This window comes from Typopeltis vanoorti, chromosome 19 (genome assembly GCF_054136105.1).
Source record: "Typopeltis vanoorti isolate ZY-2024b chromosome 19, IOZ_Tvanoo_1.0, whole genome shotgun sequence".
Lineage (NCBI taxonomy): Eukaryota > Metazoa > Arthropoda > Arachnida > Uropygi > Thelyphonidae > Typopeltis > Typopeltis vanoorti.
The window spans coordinates 67998292-68018323 of record NC_143567.1 but is presented as its reverse complement, the minus strand read 5'-3'; the positions used below and the strand labels follow the sequence as shown (position 1 = coordinate 68018323).

At 35.6% G+C, this 20032-nt stretch overlaps 1 protein-coding gene across 1 annotated transcript in view; it reads right to left on the bottom strand.

The window, feature by feature from the left end:
• Positions 1-2549: 2549 nt before the first annotated feature.
• The window catches only part of LOC150096217 (uncharacterized), a 67244-nt gene continuing 49761 nt past the window's right edge, over positions 2550-20032 (bottom strand). The window contains exons 3-6 of the mRNA XM_090409006.1: positions 18281-18472; positions 5650-5733; positions 3236-3426; positions 2550-2757 (exon numbers count right to left, since the gene is read on the bottom strand). Of these exons, the coding sequence (XP_090265132.1) occupies positions 2550-2757; positions 3236-3426; positions 5650-5733; positions 18281-18472 (675 nt within the window). The remainder of the gene's footprint in view (positions 2758-3235; positions 3427-5649; positions 5734-18280; positions 18473-20032) is intronic.

Genomic DNA, 20032 nt, shown 5'->3' with positions numbered 1-20032 from the left:
TCATTTTCGTTCTACAGTGAAAGTAGAAGCTATTAGTAGTTGTGAAATGCTATCATCAATATTCTATAAAAGGGTCTAGTTCTACAGTAGCATTATATTATTATTATTGATGAAATCGATGGTCGAGAAACATATTTAGGGTTACATACCTGACAGATATAGTATTTCCCAACTATAAAGGTCTGAATTGGAATTTCAGTTGCGATAACTAAAACCACAAGAAGTATTGGGTATTAATTTTGTGTATTTACCACCCTTTTTGTCCTTTTTTCCGGAATATCAAAGGTTATCAAGAATGAAACTCTACTACCTCCTAATGAGACTGGCTAACTTATCTTCATTAAAAGATAAGTAAAAAAAGAGGCCTATTGTTCATAATATGTGATATCACAGTACAGGACAAAATACTACACTATCACAGCAGCAAAACCGTATATTTATTCCTGATTCATTTTTTAGTCCAATTATCTTCTTTATACGTGTATATTTGTTAGTTAAGGCTGATTTATATAAAATTTAATTAATTGGTATTTTAGAGAAAGCTTTATTGAAAAATACTTAAGTAAATTAATTAATTTTCAGGCGCATCCGGATGATGGAGGTGATGTTCAATGTGTTGGCCTTTGTGTATCACCAATAGTTGATTCCGCTGTTTACACGGATGTAACTGATCTGTCGAAAGGTTTCGCACATGACGTGCGATTTGTCTTTCAAATCTACCAGGTGAAGAACTTTGACCCGATACATCATGCTTTTGAGATAATCCCCAAGACAAATGTCGCAGGTGTTAAGGTCTGTTGAACCCGGTAGCCATTTCATAGAAACTAGGCAACTGATTAATTTGTCCTCTGTAAAATGTTGACTCCATAATTGTTGAATTTCACGTCCTATCTGAGGAAGTGCTCCATCTTATATCAACAGCGTTGTCTTCAGGCATTCTCTTTGCTGCAGTTGAGGATGGGCGAAACTGCTGAACATATTCCAATAGATCCGGTCATAGATTCAGTTTGATGAATTTTTTTCGAAGTTTCTTCGGGGCCAGATAACGAACTGAGACATAAATCCTCTCCATACTGAAACCTTTCCTATAGTGAATGTAAAAGAATTTGATATGCACTGAGGTCCTGTTTAGTTAGATGCGGCAGTTTTGAGTGTTTACTGTTCCACAAACGTGAAAATGCGCTTCATCACTCATACAAATGTCCCAAAGCCAATCCTCGTCCACTTCCGTGTGCTTGATAGAAATGCCATCCGAATATTTTTCGGATGCTGGCATCTCCTGTTTGCAGCTGTTGGCTGTTACTGAGTTTATACGGGCACATTGAAGCGTTGCGCAAAGTTCTCCATACCGATGTGTATGGCAAATCTAATTGTCCTGCTTTTCAAGTGTAATATTTTGAACTAATTGTTTTTATTGTCATGATTTAGTTAGGATATTCTAACCACTACTGATTCCTTCTACAGATTGCTTTGTATAGGAGCGCTCTAATTTGAAACATTACGTAAGTTGGGGTTGTTGTTATTATTTGTGACATTCCAGTAAAGTTTTTAACTGACACCTGTGACTTTCAAAAATTTTCATTTAACGTACTCATTTGACTGAAACTAAAATAACACATGGGGATAAGACCACACCTTGAATGGGTTTCTTGGGGGATGAGGAGGAGGTAAAGAGGATCCAGAGGCGAGTGACCAAGATGATATCAAGTCTATGTAATGGACTTTATGAGAACTTAATGAAGGGTTTTTATAAGAATAATTCAGAGGAAATTTTTTAAAACAAGTCTGATAGTGGGAGAACTAGGGGACCATCCTTGGACACTGAGCAAGAGTGTAGTGACACAGCAGGGGGTGTCAGGAGTAGATTTTTTGCTTAGAGAATGGTAAATGAGTGGAATAGGTTGTCAGAATCTGTTGTGGCATAACTACGAATAATAATAATAATAATCACATCTAGGTATATTTTTGATTTTATCCAAACTGTTCGATTATTCACTCATTATTATAGGATCATGTTTTACAATTATTGAGTCAAAACCAACGACTTATTGAAGATGAGATGGATTCTGGTTATTTACCCTAAACCAGGTGAAAATGATCTTAGGGTACACGTGTTATATCATATTAATACTTATATGTTGATAATGAGCTCATGTGGAAGGTATCAACATTAATGACCCATTAATATTTTTTAAACACTGTATTCAGAAGAAACAACCATAGAAAATATATCGCAATGAGTCGCTTACATGAGAAATAGTGTTACATAATTACTACCAATAACAATCGGTTTAAGAATAAAAAATGACTCTGTAGAAAGTGAAAAATTTCTTGGAGAGAGTGCCGCTAAGCAGTCCAATGAAATCGAAGAGAAGCGAGTGATAGATTGTCTTTTGAACATTCAGACACATTCATATAGCTTTACAAACGGCTCCACCATGACAAAACATAGCTCCTTGATTGTCTAGGCAGAAGAGTCAGTTGGTAGAGTTCTTGACAATGGCACATCCTGATGTCTCTCTCAAGCTTTTCAAGAGACATTGGAGTTGTCAATCAGGGTATTCATTTTCCAGTGAGTCGATCTGTGAATACCATCGACTGCGGGAAGTAGAGTAAGGCGGACCAATGTTTACTTGTCTTTTCTTTTGTAAGCCCATTTCTCTTTCGACCAGTCCTACGCCTCCATCATCTATATCGTAATCATCTTTATAGCCCAACTGAATGTGTGTTTCGTTGTTCTTTCCAGAACAACGAAGTCTGAAAATAAAAAAAAGGGGAAAAAAGACAATTAGATCTGTAATAGATTTCTTGTTTATTAAAACTAAAGTATTTGCTTTAAAACGAAAATATTTTAACCGATTCATTCATTCAGATCATGGGTTTACAAGCTTCTTAATGACACACTTTGCTCAAAAATCTACATAGCTAATGAGACCCAATTGTTTCGAAACAAGTATTAGGCCAGCGAACTACTTACTCAGTATCATTTATAAAAGACAAATATAGGGAGTTTATATTTGTGAATTCAGTGAAAAAAAATCTGTGTTTTTGGTCTTTAAATATAATAACTATAAATTAACATAATTTTTGGAAATACTACATTATTAAGCATGCTTATGGAATATACAAATCTATATTTTTTGTCAGATTAGCGTGTGGACCACAGCTTATGCATTCATAATTTAGATAAAATGGAATTTTTTAATCATATTTATTTTTTCCCCCTCACATTTACCTGCTCCTAAGCCGGACATCACTGTCAATATAATTTTCTGCTACCCTCTGCCATCTATTAGTTAGAGAGCTCGTATTAAATTGATTAACTGGAGGTAACCGTTGCCATGTCGTATCGATAGGTGGCAGCACTTCCGGTTCTGGTTTATCTCGAATTGCTGGTAGTCTTTCTTTGAAAACTATGTTGGGTTGCTACAAATAAACAAAAGATGTAATTGACGTATTTTGGCTTCTAAATGACTTTAGATTTTTTTCCTTAAATATAAAGAGCCAATAGGCTTCATTTATAAATGAAGCGATATAAATATTATTTAAATTAAGGGGATATTAAATCCCACATTGTTTTAAAACCGAATAAGAAACTCAAAGATTGGAATCAGAGAGTTTCATGCCGAATATAGTAAACTATAAAAGTATCGGCGACTACTAGTGTGAGCTAATACACGTAATCCAAGTATGTAGTACAAACTCGGGCAACTCGTAGCAAAGGTGGTAAAGTTCTCTGATGAAGCCTCAATAAAGGCCGAAACCGGTCTGGGTAGTGACCTCCCACCATAATGTATAACAGCATATATTTCCTAGGAAATGTGTTTTTACATTATTGAAAATACCAAGAATAGCGATCAGAACTTTACCACCTTTGCTACGAGTTGCCCGAGTTTGTACTATGTACTTGGATTACGTGCATTAGCTCACGCTAGTAGTCGCCGATACTTTTATAGTTTACTATATTCGGCATGAAACTCTCTGATTCCAATCTCTGAGTTTCTTATTCGGTATTAAAACAATGTGGGATTTAATATCCCCTTAATTTAAATAGACTTTAGATTTATTCATATAATTGGATAATTTAAGTATATTACGGGTTATTGATTAAAATGGAGAAGTTGGATAGATTTAAAATTGTAACTCCTTAAAAATATTAAATTATTAACTACTATATTAACTACTTAAAAATATTAACTACTATATTAACTACTTAAAAATATTAACTACTATATTAACTACTTAAAAATATTAACTCCATGTAATATTCTTCCTTAGTTATTTAAATATTTATTCTTTAAATTATCATATCATATATTTATTGCTCAAAGAAACTTGAAATAATTGCAGAAAAAAACTAATTTTTTAAAGGAAAAGCAAGAAGACCAGTTTTTTAAATATAGTTTACAAAATTACATTACAGTGTTTATTCGGGAAAGGGAATATCTGGAATTGTAGAGATGGAGCCAATAGGAGAGAGACTGAGTGGATAACATAAAATGGCAAGAGGAATTCATTGGGAATGAGATTAATGTTACCTGGAAGTTGATAAAAAGGTCTCCGTGAAGGACGTTGCCTTGCATCCCGATAGTTAGGCAGATAAATGAATTAGATGTAAACTATCGAGTCATGAAAAATAGGAAATATGCAGAAGATAAAGGTCTCAGAGAAGGTATAAGTAAGAAGGTGATCAACAATTGAATGATGCATATAAAGTACTAGCTATTAACGAGACAGTTCTGGTAAAAAAAAAGTTGAAGAAAGTTATGAAAAATAATCCTGATGTAGCATCCAATTCCTTCAGAACGATTTACACTCATAAGCCAAAACATGATCACTTACCCTTGGTCGAGATAGTTCTGCATCCATCTTTGCATCGGGTTCACTAGACTAGAAGGTGTTCTGAGGTATTCTGGCCCATCTAGATGGAATAACGTCTCGGACATCAGCGAACCAACAAAACACGGTCATCGATGGGCGGAGGTTGCGTTTCGCTCGATCCAACAAATATTCGATGGGATTCAAATAAGCAGACAGGGGAGCAGACTGTCATTTTGGAAGAGTCCAGATACGTCGGGCAACATTGTCACCATGTAGGGAGATACGTGGTTCGAAATAATCTTCCCCAGGTATGAATTGTCGATAAAAATGTGTGGTCATTGGGGATGAGAGGACCCAGTAATGTCCACGAGACCAATTCTCATATAAAGATAACAGAAACACTGGTTGTTTCCAGCAAACCGAGAAATCTGTTTGGCTGAGTGGTCATAATATTTGGGCTCATAAGTGTGGATAAGCTCTCGCTGTAGGCATAAAACGCTGGCTTTCTGTTTAGTGTCACATTATATTTTGTATATTGAACAGAATAATGGGCGGAAGTAAAGTATAGGAAGTTTAGGAAGCAAAATATTTGTGGTGATTTTGGGAGTGGGAGTTGAACTCAAAAGGATATACGCAAAAAGGTAGTGAAGATGCCAGAGGATTGTTGAAATAATCGAAAGGATACTACTAAGTCATACAAAGACGTAGTTGTGCCATTACAGATAGTCGTTAAATTGATCGAATCAACGAATTATCGAAAAAACAGATTAAATATTAATTCAATCATAAAATAAAGAGGAACAAAACAGATGGAATAAAAGTTCATACCACAATTGCTTGTTCCTTATTCTCACAAATTGGCAAGGAGAACTTGTGATCCTCTTCGCATATGGCTTCAAGAAAGATAGGTTTCTAGGAAAAAAAACGAGGCAAGAGTTAATAATACAATATTTCCAGACTGGCATATTATTATTGTACACTTAATTAAAAGTTAGGTTAAATAAATTTAATAACGGAATGCAACAACGACACCTTTGGAAAAAATAAATAAATAAAAAATATGCTGTTTATTCTTTCGGCAAATGAAAATACAGATTTTCTTATTATCTAATTAAAATGTGTTTGTTTTTAAGTACAGAAAAATAAAGTGAAAAATAAAATAAAAATTATATATATATATATATATATATATATATCAACTGACATTGCAGACCATGAAGAATTAATAATTTAAATAAAAGTCATAATAGTTCGTGTTTTAGAACTACTACGAAAAGTAATATATATATATAAACACACCCTCTGTCCAAAAAGAAACCGAACTCTTCGAAAATAGAAGAAACTATTGGCGCCACCTGTTGTATCTTTTTGTTGTCGAAAGCGGCAACCTTCATTGGTGTTGTGTCAACTGTTTATGACATTTGTTTCATTAGAAGCCGAGTTATAGTGCCAAGAGTGACAGTGTGTTTTGACCAACGGTCGGAAAATGAGTTTCAAACAGAGAGCTGCGATTGACTTTTGTGTTAAACTTTGTAAAAGTTTCACCGAAAAACATGAAATGCTTTAAAAAGCATACGGTGATGAATGCTTATCCCGTATTCAAATTTACACGTAGTTTAAGCGATTTCGAAGTGGTCGTGAGACACTTTAGGGCGATGAAAAGTCGGACTGTCCAAAAACTGGACTGAGCGAAGTTAACATCCTAAAAGTGCGTGATTTCATCAAAGAAAACCCGAAATCGTCCGTGAGAAGATTGATTGAAGATGAATTGGGAATTCCAAAATCAACTGTGCACAAAAATTTGACCGAGATTTTGGGCCTTCATAAATTGAATTCGCGATTTGTTCTCGACAAGTTGACCGACGACCAAAAAATGTATTCAATTCGATACATTTTTTGGTCGTCGGTCAACTTGTGGAGAACAAATCGCGAATTCAATTTATGAAGGCCCAAAATCTCGGTCAAATTTTTGTGCACAGTTGATTTTGGAATTCCCAATTCATCTTCAATCAATCTTCTCACGGACGATTTCGGGTTTTCTTTGATGAAATCACGCACTTTTAGGATGTTAACTTCGCTCAGTCCAGTTTTTGGACAGTCCGACCATTGGTTTCTTATATTTTCGAAAAGTTCGGTTTCTTTTTAGACAGAGGGTGAATATATATATATATATATATATATATATATATATATATATATATATATATATATATATATATATATATATATATATATATATATATATATATATATATATATATATTACTTTTCGTAGTAGTTCTAAAACACGAACTATTATGACTTTTAATTAAATTATTAATTCTTCATGGTCTGCAATGTCGGTTGCAGGTGGCGTTGTTATTCATCATTCGTCTACTGTTTTGCAAATCATTATGCAGTATATAGTCGAGATTTATGATTCTCATTATTATTATTATAAAAACCTCCATGTAGTCAATGACTCATTGTGGGAGGTTCGATTATTACAGACATAATTGATCATACCGCTCCTTAATATGCTCGCTGTCTATGTGATCACCACACTCTCGGGCAATGCATTCCACTCATTCACCTCTCTCCATGCAAAGAACATGCTCCTCAGCCCCTTGCGGACACTCTCCTTATACAGCTTCCAGGGATGATCTCTTGTTCTCTTCTTTTTCTTTTTTCACCCATTCTGTGCAAAACTACCCCGACATTAATGTAGTAATAACCACTTAAGAGCTTCTGTGTCCCGATCATATCCCTCTCCTCCTCCTTCTATCCACCAATTTCTGCAAATTGTATTTTGTCAATCTGTCTTCATACTCAACATTCCAGAGTCCAGAAACCACCTTAGTCAATCGCCTCCGAACGTTTTACGACGCAATTTCATCTTTTTGAAAACCAGGTGACCAAATCTGTGCACAGTAATCCATATGTGGTCTAATCAAAGCCTTATGCAAGCGATCTATAACATCCTTACTTCTACCAGTCAGTGACCTCCGCTGTGTTGTCCTCACAATTTTAGGTCCTTATCTACAATTACTCCCATATCTCTCATCTCCTCTACCATTTCCAAGATATTTCCACCGATTGTGTACTATACATCCCATCTCTGCTTCTCAAATTTAAAAAGCTTACACTTTGCAACATTGAATTGATATCCCCATTCAGCCAGTATATTCAAGTCCTCTTGCAAAGCTACAGCATCCGCTCTACTCCTGATAGCTCTCCCCGACTTTGCATCATCTGCAAACAACTGCATATCACCATTCAGTCCTCTTCAAATATCATTTACATACAAATTAAACAGCAATGGACCCCAAAACAGACCCTTGAGGTATACCACTAGTAACTTTCCTCTACTGGGATATTGCTCCTCCATAGACAACTTGCTGATACCTATCAGACAGCAAATCTCAAATCCAGCGAACTAATCAACCTTTCAGCCCCATCCGTTCCAATTTAATTACCAGCTTGTCATTTGGCAATTTATCAAACGCCTTTGCAAAATCTAAATATACCACTGTATATGCAACACCTTCTCCAACGCATTCGTCACTTTATTATAAAAAAGTAACCAGATTGCTAAAACAATCTTCCTGTAACATATCCATGGTGGCCACCAAAGAGTATTTTTCTATTGTCAACCCAATTCTGAATCTTGGTCCTAACTTCTCTAACACCTTAACCACAACTCCAGACACACAGATCGGCTATAATTCAAAGCCTTAGTCTTATCACCTCCCTTACTGAATCAGGACAAGTTTATCCTCTTTCCACTCCTTTGGAACTTGGCCCAGTGCAAAAGTCACGTTAGAAAGATATATAAAAGCTTGTTAACTCTCCGGAACATTCCCTCAAAACATGTGGTGAATAGTATCAAGTCCCGCAGCCTTATTTACATCAAGTCTGTTCAATTCCTCATATATCTCCTGTTCACTTACTAACAGTTCCTCCTCCTCCTCCTCCTCCTTCCCCACTGCTTTCAAGTTCTGCATGGTATCACATTCACAAGAATGAAATACCTTTATAAACTGCTCATTAAATATCTCAACTATATCCTCCGCAGCCGTTATCATTCCTTCGTTTTCACCAGTGTATCCCATCTTACAATAATCATTCTTTCTTCTACTGGCCACATATCGATAAACTCCTTAGGATTTTTTTTTGGCCGCTTTAGCTAACTACTGCTCATACCACACTTTTGCTACCCTTATCAAGCGAGTCACCTTCCTCGCCTTCTCTTTGTACTTCTCATGCAACTGGTTGTTATAAATACTCATCTTGGGTTTCTTCCATAATACGTTCTTCTTCCAAATTGTATACCTTACTCTTCATTTATCCATTTCACACCTGCTCTATTTACCCTCTTAACCTTTGGAGTACATTCTGATATTCCCTCCACCAAATAGTTCTTGAGTATGGCCCAAGCAGCATCGATATCCTTTCCATCTAGTTTCTTTTTCCAATTTATTGCCGCAAGCTGTTCCTGAGCTTTTCCTAATTACCGGCCATATAATTCCACATATTTCCCTTTCTAACAGACGTCCTTGAATGACTGGTCACCCTGCAAGTGATCACCTCGTGGTCACTCTCACCAACTGGTGGAAGATTTGACACCTCATTTATAATAACATCATCTGATGAGCTGATCAATTCCAATACTCTTGATCCTCGTGTACCAACTGTTACGTACTGCCTAAGATAATTGTCTTTCAAAAACTCTAAAAATTCATTTTCTTTATACTCAGATTGAAGTCAATATTAGCATAATTAAAGTCGCTCATAACGATCACTCGTTTCTTGCTAGCTGGGCCGATTTTTCTATACATTTCCTACTCATTACCATAGCAACACCTACCTAAATATTTCATCCTGTTTACTTCTACCTCACACCATACTGTCTCAAAACCGTGGCCACTATATACATCTTGCAAATCCATCTTAGATGAGCACAACTCATCTGCTACCATCAACAGAACTCCCTTTCTTCCCTGCCTGTTTTCACGAATAATATCATATCCGTCCATCTCTATTACTGTCAGGGTGTCATCGTCATCTAACTATGTCTCGTTTATATTATGGGGATTTTAATTACGGGGATAAACTCAAGCAAAGTAACAATTTCGTTCCCCTTATTTCGAATACTTCTAGCATTAGTGAATAAACACAAGAAACCATTACTGCTTCTACAAGTCCTACCTACGAACGTCACTTTTCCAATGTGATTCTTCAATACTTTCTTCAGTCACTTCCTATTACACAAATCCCTAAAAGGTTTGTATAATTTGTAGAATTAAAATCTTTTGAACTAAAAATATTCCGAATTTGGCAGTCCCAATGTGTTTAGGTGCTGTTCATGTGAGTGTGGGTGGCTGGAAGCGATTTAGTTGGTGTAACAAAGAATACTAAATGCAAATACTGTAAGCTTCAGTGCTGTGTACGAAATTATCTCACATTTAGTCCACTCACGGTACACTAAATACGATAGGGTTACAATCTTCATGGGTAGGATTCACATTAAAAAATGAAATAATGTTCTGTATTTTTGGTATTCTTTCAAAGATCACACGCAAACCACTGGACACGTTATACAACATATTTCGTAACCGTTGAAGAACAGATTACAAAAACGAAACAGCAGACAGCAATTAAAGATTGAGCAAACACAACGGATATTCTCATTCTAGAAATCCCTCAGTGTTGGGCAGGACAAAAGTAGAAATGAAAGAAAATAAAGGTTGATATCCTTAAAATTAGACCAAAACTATCGGCGACAATTCTGATGAAAAAATTAATTTCTGTGTAAGATCGCACACAAATTATTATTAACGGCATGTTTGTTTGCATTTGATTCCTTCCGTTCATCGATTTCTCTTCTTTCTTTTTTTTTCTTCTATTAATCAGATTCATGCATTGAGGTCATCTTTTTGCAACAGATACTACAATTAGCATTAAATAAATGATTATTTTTTCTGCATTTAGCGAAATATCTTCCTTTGACTGATTTCATTTCGATTGGTTTCTTTCGTTAACTTGGGACTGGAATTATTTTTCTCTATTTTTAGATGTTCTTTCATTTTTTCCGTTCTATGATTTTTTCCCCTTATAATTGACATTAATTACTTATTTTGGATAAATTTATAGCCTTTTCGACTCTACTGAGAATACCAGGCGACATCCTTAACATTCTTTCCTGTGTTTCTCTTAGCTGGTTTATAAAAAGAGCATCTCACAGAACTTTGGAATTCTTCAAAAATCATTAATCTGTTGAATTACGTTTTCTGTAAGGGAATGCGAAAATTATTCAAGTTAAATGGATTTCATTAAATACGTTTAGTTTTGGGGATTCTTATATCATTAATAAAATATAACTGTATAAGTTATAAATAAATAATATTTAAAATTATTATAATTCTTGACCACAGAGATTAGTGAATAACTAACTCTTATTTAGAAGTATTTATCAAGTGTTAATAAACTATTTAATAACCAACTAGTTTCGCCAGCTATTGCTGTCAGCATCTTCACGGTACAAATAAGGTAGGCAAAGTTACATGCTAGATGTTAACTGACAATTCTAATTCAATAAGAAAATAGTACTGAGCGTGAAACAATACACGTGTTGCGGATACATGATTTACTTGTTGAGAAACATTTTGTGGTTGGCGCTGAAGTTCATTTCATGTGTGTTTAGTGATCTGATTAAGGTCTTCCATATATCAGTAGGATTAAACCTTGATTCCTATTGACGTTATTTGTGGAACGGGCGACTGTAGCTGCTTCTTTGAAGATTCAGGAACGGTAGTGTTCTTCTATATAAGGCATAAAACTTTTATTCCATTCAATAATGTGGTTGGTTGTAGAGAAGTGGGAAGAAAGGCCAGATATATCTTGTCTGTTGTTTCTTACATAACCGATGTGTTCCTTTTGTCTCATTTCGAAGCTTCTAGACGTCTGACCAATGTAACTAAGACCACAGGAACAAGGAATGTTGTAAACTCCAGCATACTTGTATAAAGGATGGAAGTCTTTCGGTGATCTTAGATATTTTTCTGAATAGTTTCAACTGGCTTGAAGGTCACTCTAATATTGTGTGGTTTTATATTAAAAACTCTCAACATTTTATTGAAAATTAAAAAACGTCCCTATCTCTGAAGATGATATACTTGCTAGCCTTGATGTTACTTCCCTGTTTACCCACATTCCAGTAGTTGAAGTAATCAACATCTTAGACAATTTGTTCCCACAAGACATCACTTCGTTGTTTAGTCACTGTTTCTATTCTAACTAGAAATTTCTAGTTATGGAAGAAAACCATTTACAAACAATTAACTGGATTGGCCATGGGTAGTCCTCTCTCACCCTCTTGTGCTGACCTATTTATGGAAGATCTTGAAACTAAAATCTTATCTCAGATTAACCCAAAACCTACAGCATGGTTTAGATACGAACCATCTTTATCATATGGAACCGCAAAAAGGAAGAGCTATTGGATTATCTAAACAAAATCAATTCGTTCCACCATACTATCAAATTCACACTAGAATTTGAAAAGGAAAAACAGCTACCATTCCTGGACATCATAATAAAGAAACAAGAAAATAACAGTGTCCACTTATCTATTAATAGAAAACCTACAAATACTGGACGTTATCTACACTTCAGCTCATCACACCACATCTCCCAAAAACTCAGCATTATTGATATGCTAAACAAAAGAGCTATACAGTTTACTACGGAACAAAGTGATCTACAAAAAGAATTGACTAAAATATCCAACGACCTATCCTTAAATGGCTACCCTAGAAGACTCGTCAACAAGATTATCTTCTCTGACATACTACAAAGACAACGCGATGTCACCCAATATATCACCACTATAACTATTCCATACATTGGTACCATTTCCAAAAAACCGGCTCTCCTCTTAAAACCACACAATATTAGAGTGACCTTCAAGCCAGTTGAAACTATTCAGAAATTTCTAAGATCACCGAAAGACTTCCATCCTTTCTATAAGTCTGCTGGAGTTCACAACATTCCTTGTTCCTGTGGTCTTAGTTGCATTGGTCAGACGTCTAGAAGCTTCGAAATGAGACAAAAGGAACACATCGGTTATGTAAGAAACAACAGACAAGATATATCTGGCCTTTCTTCCCACTTATCTACAACCAACCACATTATTGAATGGAATAAAAGTTATATGCCTTATATAGAAGAAAACTACCGTTCCAGAATCTTCAAAGAAGCAGCTATAGTCGCCCGTTCCACAAATAACGTCAATAGGAATCAAGGTTTAATCCTACTGATATATGGAAGACCTTAATCAGATCACTAAACACACATGAAATGAACTTCAGTGCCAACTACAAAATGTTTCTCAACAAGTAAATCATGTATCCGCGACACGTGTATTGTTTCACGCTCAGTACTATTTTGTTATTGAATTAGAATTGTCAGTTAACATCTAGCTTGTAATTTACTTTGCCTACCTTATTTGTACCGTGAAGATGCCGACAGCAATAGCCGGCGAAACTAGTTGGTTATTAAATAGTTTATTAACATTTGACCAATACTTCTAAATTAGAGTTAGTTATTCAAATAAATAATATTTTCTAGTTGGATTTCTCTTGTGATCATCCCCGATATATACGAGGGCTATTCGGGGAATGATGGAACAGCCGAAGGTGGCAAGAAGTTCTTGTGTTACACTGGTCGTGTGTGGGCCGGCGTTATCATGAATCAAAACAATGCCCCTGGTAAGCATGCGACGTCGTTTATTTCGGATCGCACGACGCAGTTTCTTAAGGATTTGACATACTCGCGTTGATTGTGGAGCCTTGACCCAAGAAGTCTACCAGCAAAATTCCTTGTCTGTCCCAAAACACAGTGCACATGATTTTCCGAGTGGAAACCGTTGTCTTCAATTTCGTCTTAACTGGTGATGAGGTGTGCTTCCACGCCATGGACTGTTGTTTGGATTCGGGGGTTGCGTGCGACACCAAAGTCTCGTCCCCAGTGACAAGTCTGCTCATGAAGCATCGCCATCCTCATGGTAGCATGTCAAGAATTCCAACGCACTGCCCAGCCGATTCACTTTGTGTTGTTCTGTAAGCAACTTCGGCACCCAGCGTGCACACGATTTCCGATAATTCAGTTTTTCCGAGACACAATTTCTGAAGATATGAACGTGAAACTTCTGGAAATTGCAGCGAGAGTGACGTCATAGTGAATCCCCTATTCTGTAGATTCTTCTCTTCATGAAATTTTATGAAACGCACCAAATCGTCAGTCGCTAAAGATGGTCGCCCGCTCCGTTCATCATCATACACACCTCTCCTTCTTTCATTAAAAAGTCTTACCCATCTTCGTACCATTGAAACACTCATTGCGTGTTCTCCATAAACCTCAATTTGCAGATGAATTTCAGCTGCTTTAACGTTCCTCGCATTCAAGTAACGGATAACTGACCTACTTTCACATGCGGCTGGCGATTCGATTTTCTTAGGTATTATAAACACACACACCAAGAATCGTACGCACGCGAGAATGTCTGAAAATGGCACCAACGACTTGCTAAGGAATCGACAAACTCAGCATGCATGCCTAACATTACGATGTTGCGCATGCGTGCTGAAATATTTTCATTGCATCGCTACAATGAAAATATTTAAAAACGGAGGTTATTTTCTGGACGTCCCTCGTATCATAAGAACTGGTAATAATACATAATAAATGAGCCAAGATGAAGAACCGTTTGCATTTTTTAATCGTAATGTTGTACAAGGGTTGACTGAAAGGTTCTCGGCATAACAATGAAAAAACGAATTAATCATTCCAAAATCATTTTTGATTTTTCAACATAATCTCCCTTAAGACTAATATATTTATTTCAGCGATACTACAGTGCATATTATCCCTATAGTGGTTCTCAGTAAGATCTGCAATATACTCCTCTACTGCAATCACCTCTTGATTCGAAGGAAAACGCTGACCAGCGAGGAAGAGTTTTAGTTTTGGGAAAAGATAGAAGTCAGAGGAAGCCAAATCTGCGGAATAGGGTGGATTTCCCAACAATTCACAGTGCAGATCCCTTAATTTTCCCATTGCCAAAACACTTGATTTTTTGACAAAAAAAGATGATTTTTTCCTTCTGCAAACCGAGTCTTTTCTCACGAATTTTTTCGTCTAGTCTGATTAAAAGATAGGAATAATATTCCCCAGTTATTGTTTTACTCTTTTTCAAGATACTTTATAAACAAAATGCCTTTCCCATCCCCAAACACCGATGCCATAACCTTTCCTGCTGATGGAACCGACTTTGTCTTCTTTGGCGCTGAACAACCGGCTTTTGTCCACTGTTTTGACTGCTGTTTGGATTTTGGTGTGTAACGGTGAATCTACGTCTCATCCATATTAATAAATTGACGAACTAAATCAGTTTTATTCTTGTTAAAACGCTCCAAGCACTCTTCAGAGATTTTCATGCGAGTGCTTTTTTGATCTGCGCGGCATCCGTCTTGCGTAAAGCTTTTTCATTTGCAATTCTTCATGAAAAATATATCCTACACGTTCTTTCCAAATGCCTGTTGTCTCAGCAATTTCACTCAGTTTGACTCGCGGGTCATCCAATACCATATCGTGCACTTGATCAATGATTTCTGTTGTTACACTTTTTGGACGTCATTCACGTGGATCATCTTCAAGGCTGGTACGGCCATGTTTAAACTTGGCAGCCCATTTCTTAATTGAAGAAAACGAAGGAGAAGAGTGCCCATAAACCTTTCTGAACTTCGAATGAATTTCGGTTGACGTTAAACCTTCTTTTACAAAGAATTTTATAACCGCACGATACTCAATTTTATCTATTTCAAAGGATACAGACAACACTTTTTCTTCAGCTGCATAAAACAAACTGCTTGATAGAATGACTTGCAATTTCATATGGATGCTTCGACAGATGTAACAAGTTAGAAAAAAATCTCTTGCTGATAGTGCTACCATCTATGGTCGAGGCCGAGAACCTTTCAGACTACCCTCGTATATTCTCTTGTCCATTGCTACTGTAGTTTGTGATGTATATTCTGCTTTCCTCTCTTTTGTGACACCACCTGAACGAAATTATTTGTGTGATTTTATAGCTCTAAATATATGTCTCATTTTCACAGCTGCTTGGTCATTGAATCTGTTTCATGCTACTAAAAATAGTACAGAAACAAGACAGATATATTTTCAGGTGATCGATGTTTCTTTTACGTGGAATGGAAGCATGGATTTATGGGAAGGATGTTTTTTAATATCTCGCTGAGAAATAACATTTTATATAATAAAATCATGAAAGTGTTGATTATGTGGGATTGTTTTCTTATACGAGCTTTAAAAATGCGCATTCATGAAAAGAGTTGCCAAACCCATATCAAGTTTAATTATATGATAAAAATTGTAAAATTAATTAGCATACCGTGATCAATTAATAATTTAAGGTAATGTTCTCTATCATAATGAATTTTGAATTAACTCTGATTCTCATTTGTTTGTCGAAAAATGTTTTTCGACATGCATGTAAAATATTATTACTATTTTAGAATTCTAATTGCTGATTCATTGATATTGGCTTCGGGAAGATTTCATTTGTACTCGATTCAAGTAAGTTTAATTTTGTGAATCTTGAATGGTTAATAGCTACTTTGCTGTTTTCTCAGTACTTGATGAAAGAAAAATAATCAAATTTTGTCTGCACCGCCGAATTCCCTTTGAAAGTGATGTGGGGTACTCGAAGACGCTGGCCATCTGCAAAAAGAAAAGTTTATCCAATATTAGAATGAAAAGAGCTGATCGGGTTAGGCTGTCCTTTCTGCACAATCCTGGAAATCACTGGTTAAACCGTGGTTGATTACAGGGACGACTCGTGCACAGGCACAGGGAACTGCAGCATCCTTAATTTTTCTCGATGTATAAATATGTTTATTAATTTATTTATATTTGCTTGTAATATTTAATTTTATCATCAACAATCCTTTACAATTCTCTTATTTTGTATAAAAAATAATAAAAATCCATCTTGTAGCACTTAGGAGGGCGAAGGACGCTAGCAGCACTCTGTTTACCCCATTGTCATATTGCTACGCGCGCATCATAGTGAGATGCGAGCTATCAGCGTAATGTGGCACTGTCCGTCGCGCAGTTCCACTGTTGGTTATATGCAGTTTGTGTCAGTAGTAGAGTGTTCGTAGTGCTTATCGGGTTTACTCCGTCCTCTTTAAATATTTGGACATTCCAATTAAGGACATTTGTTATAGTTTTCATTTTAGAACATTATTGGGCTTATTGACAATTATGACCTCAGAATTTTTAAGTAATTTTGAATTATACCAAACTGTATAATTTTATCGATAATAAACAATATTTTTTCATGTTTAATTTTTTTTAAATTTTTACCATAATTTTGATATTTTATCCAAACACGTATACACTGTACTTACAGTGTGTATGTATATTTCGAAAGTTGCAGCACCGCCACGATTTCAAGCCACCAGCCGCCACTGGTTGCTTAACACAACAAATTAATGAACTCCAGTTTGTAGTATGAAATATTCTGGTGAAGGTCGTGTCAGGGTGTCATAATGTTTGCTGATATCTTGGCGATGATTAAACTTGCCTGTCCAACATTTGATGTAATTATAACAGATATGAAAAAAAGCAAAAAGAACGTATAATTTTTTATCTATAGAACAAACGAACAATGTTAGCAATTGTCTTTGAAAAGTAACTAAATTAATCGATTTAGTTTATCAAAACATTAACGTTCTCGTTCTAATGATGTCAGTGACATTTCTGTATGTCGTTCACTGTTTTTGTATTGATTTGCGTTCATTCCGTATAAAATGTTATGACTTGGTGAGCACTTGTGAAATATTAATTATAGGAGACCTTTCAAAATAATTACATTTTATCCTAGTCATCCACGTTAAATACTTTATCATGTCAAATGAGAAAAAAGTATTATTTTTTTCACTAGAATACATAAACAACGATTTATGTATTCTAGTGAAAAATAAATAGGCCACGCTGTAATGAATTACCTTTGTGAGAGGACCCAACAATCAATTTTTAATTATGATAAAAAGCGATACCATTAAGTGGATTTAATGTTTAAGTAAATTGCTTATTAGTAAATGTTTCTATGAGCTGGGACTAAGTTCCAGCTCATACTGTCTCTTTCATATTGAAAAAGAAAACGTAATTGATATTAGTACTAAAATACGTATCATACTCCTGGTGAGAGTTAGACACCTATAACACACGTAATACTGTACTATAGATGGACTGAGGGCTAAATTATCTGGAAATCCTGTTCTAGCTAGAGACCGCCAGTATATTTGCAGAAGTGGAAAGTATAAGATATTAAAACGATAATATAGGGAATCATTAACACGATGTAACTTAATAAAGTGAAAATGATATAGAATACCTTGAGGTACGTGTTACCGAAGAGTGGGTCATAGTGGTTCGGTACACGAGGTTGTTTCGCATAGTGAACTTCCATTTGGAATGCAGCCCGGATCTGGTCTCTGTACGGCTCTTCTCCCAAGAATTTTCTCTGCACCTCTTCGGCTTCCTTTCTCTTCATTTGCACGTGTTGGTCCACCGCCTGCAGCGCCGACTGATGAAATAAAGAAACTACTCAATAATGAATAAATGCAAGTTTTCAAACATTTCAAAGAAAGATTCAGGAAACTTGGCGGTTTTATTACCAGTAAATAGTTAACTTATTGGTTAAAATATTTTACGTGTGTAGCATCGAATGCTGTCCAATCGAAAAAGAAGATGAAAGTTTGACTTAGAGCTTAAGTGAGATAATCGAAAGCGCAAGGCCAGGTTTTTCCTCTCCATTCTGTGGAATGAACACGTTTAGGGAACAATGCATGCGTCAAGTTCGAATTGCAACAGCAATGTATGAAATATCACAGCAAGGCATTCAAAAAAAAACAGTAGTGAATTGATATGAGCTTAAAGCTTAAGTGAGATTCTTCTCCGGGATGAAATACTGTGCACTCTGAAAGGAAAAAAAAAAGATTTAAACTTTGATATGTAATTGATTTCGACATTTCCAAACTCGTCTACCACAAATGTTTTGAACAACGGATGGTTCGCTCGTCTAAATCAGTGGAATATCACTCCTTAAAGGCGATACACCACTGAATGATTTGTATATGTTTTAAGTACATCTGAAAATATAGATTCCAACCAGAATCTATAGAACAATGAATGAATTGAAAGTTGGGAAGAGACAGAGAGAGAGAAAGAGAGAAGCACTGATATGTTTGACTGAAATAATATTGATTGTAGTCATTGGGAAATACTGGTGAAATAGATGTTTTCCAAAGATTAAGATACAAAGAAAGAATAAATGGAAATTGAGTCATTTTAGTCCTGTGAGTTTGAAGTTGTGCTCGGCTATTCATGTTTTTTTTTAAAAAACTAGGGGATGGAAGGGCGAATATTCATAATTCAGTTGAAGATTACTATGGACGAAACGCATACGTGATCGAAAATGGAATGGAGTGGAGTGGGAAAAAAAAGCCACATTTCAATTCCATTTTCCTCTCTTTCTAAATTTAGCTATATAGCTCAGATATCGTCTTTTCTACCCATTTACACGGTATTTCAAGTATTAACATTTCTCTTAGAACTTCGTTTAATAAAATAAAATGATTTTTTTGCGTGACAATGTCAGAGGATTAGAAAAATGACTCGCTTTGAATTAGCAGATTGAACTAAGTTTCATGATGCAAGTAACTTGATCAATTGCAGTAAGAATGAAAAATTAATCACACAGAAACATGAATAATACAAAACACTTTAGGGAAAAAAACTTTTCTACAGAAATATGTAGCGTTCCGAAAAGAATTTTGCTCTATCTCTTATTAAAATTTATGCCTAATACACAACCTGACAGGCATACAAAACTTTCTAAAGTGTTCAATTTTTTTTGTTGATTTCGGTTTAATATGACACCTCGACAGTTGTTCAATTGACCTACTTAGCACCTACGAGACTAGACACATATATACCGACTACTGGCTAGTCTTCCGTCATAATCTTCAGCTCGCCTATGTAGTTCATTTCATTTCTTACATTCATCAGTCACTCTTGTCAGTATTAATGAGTTATTTGAGATGGAGAATGGTGTGAACCACTTTTCGTTTATTATTTTTTACGC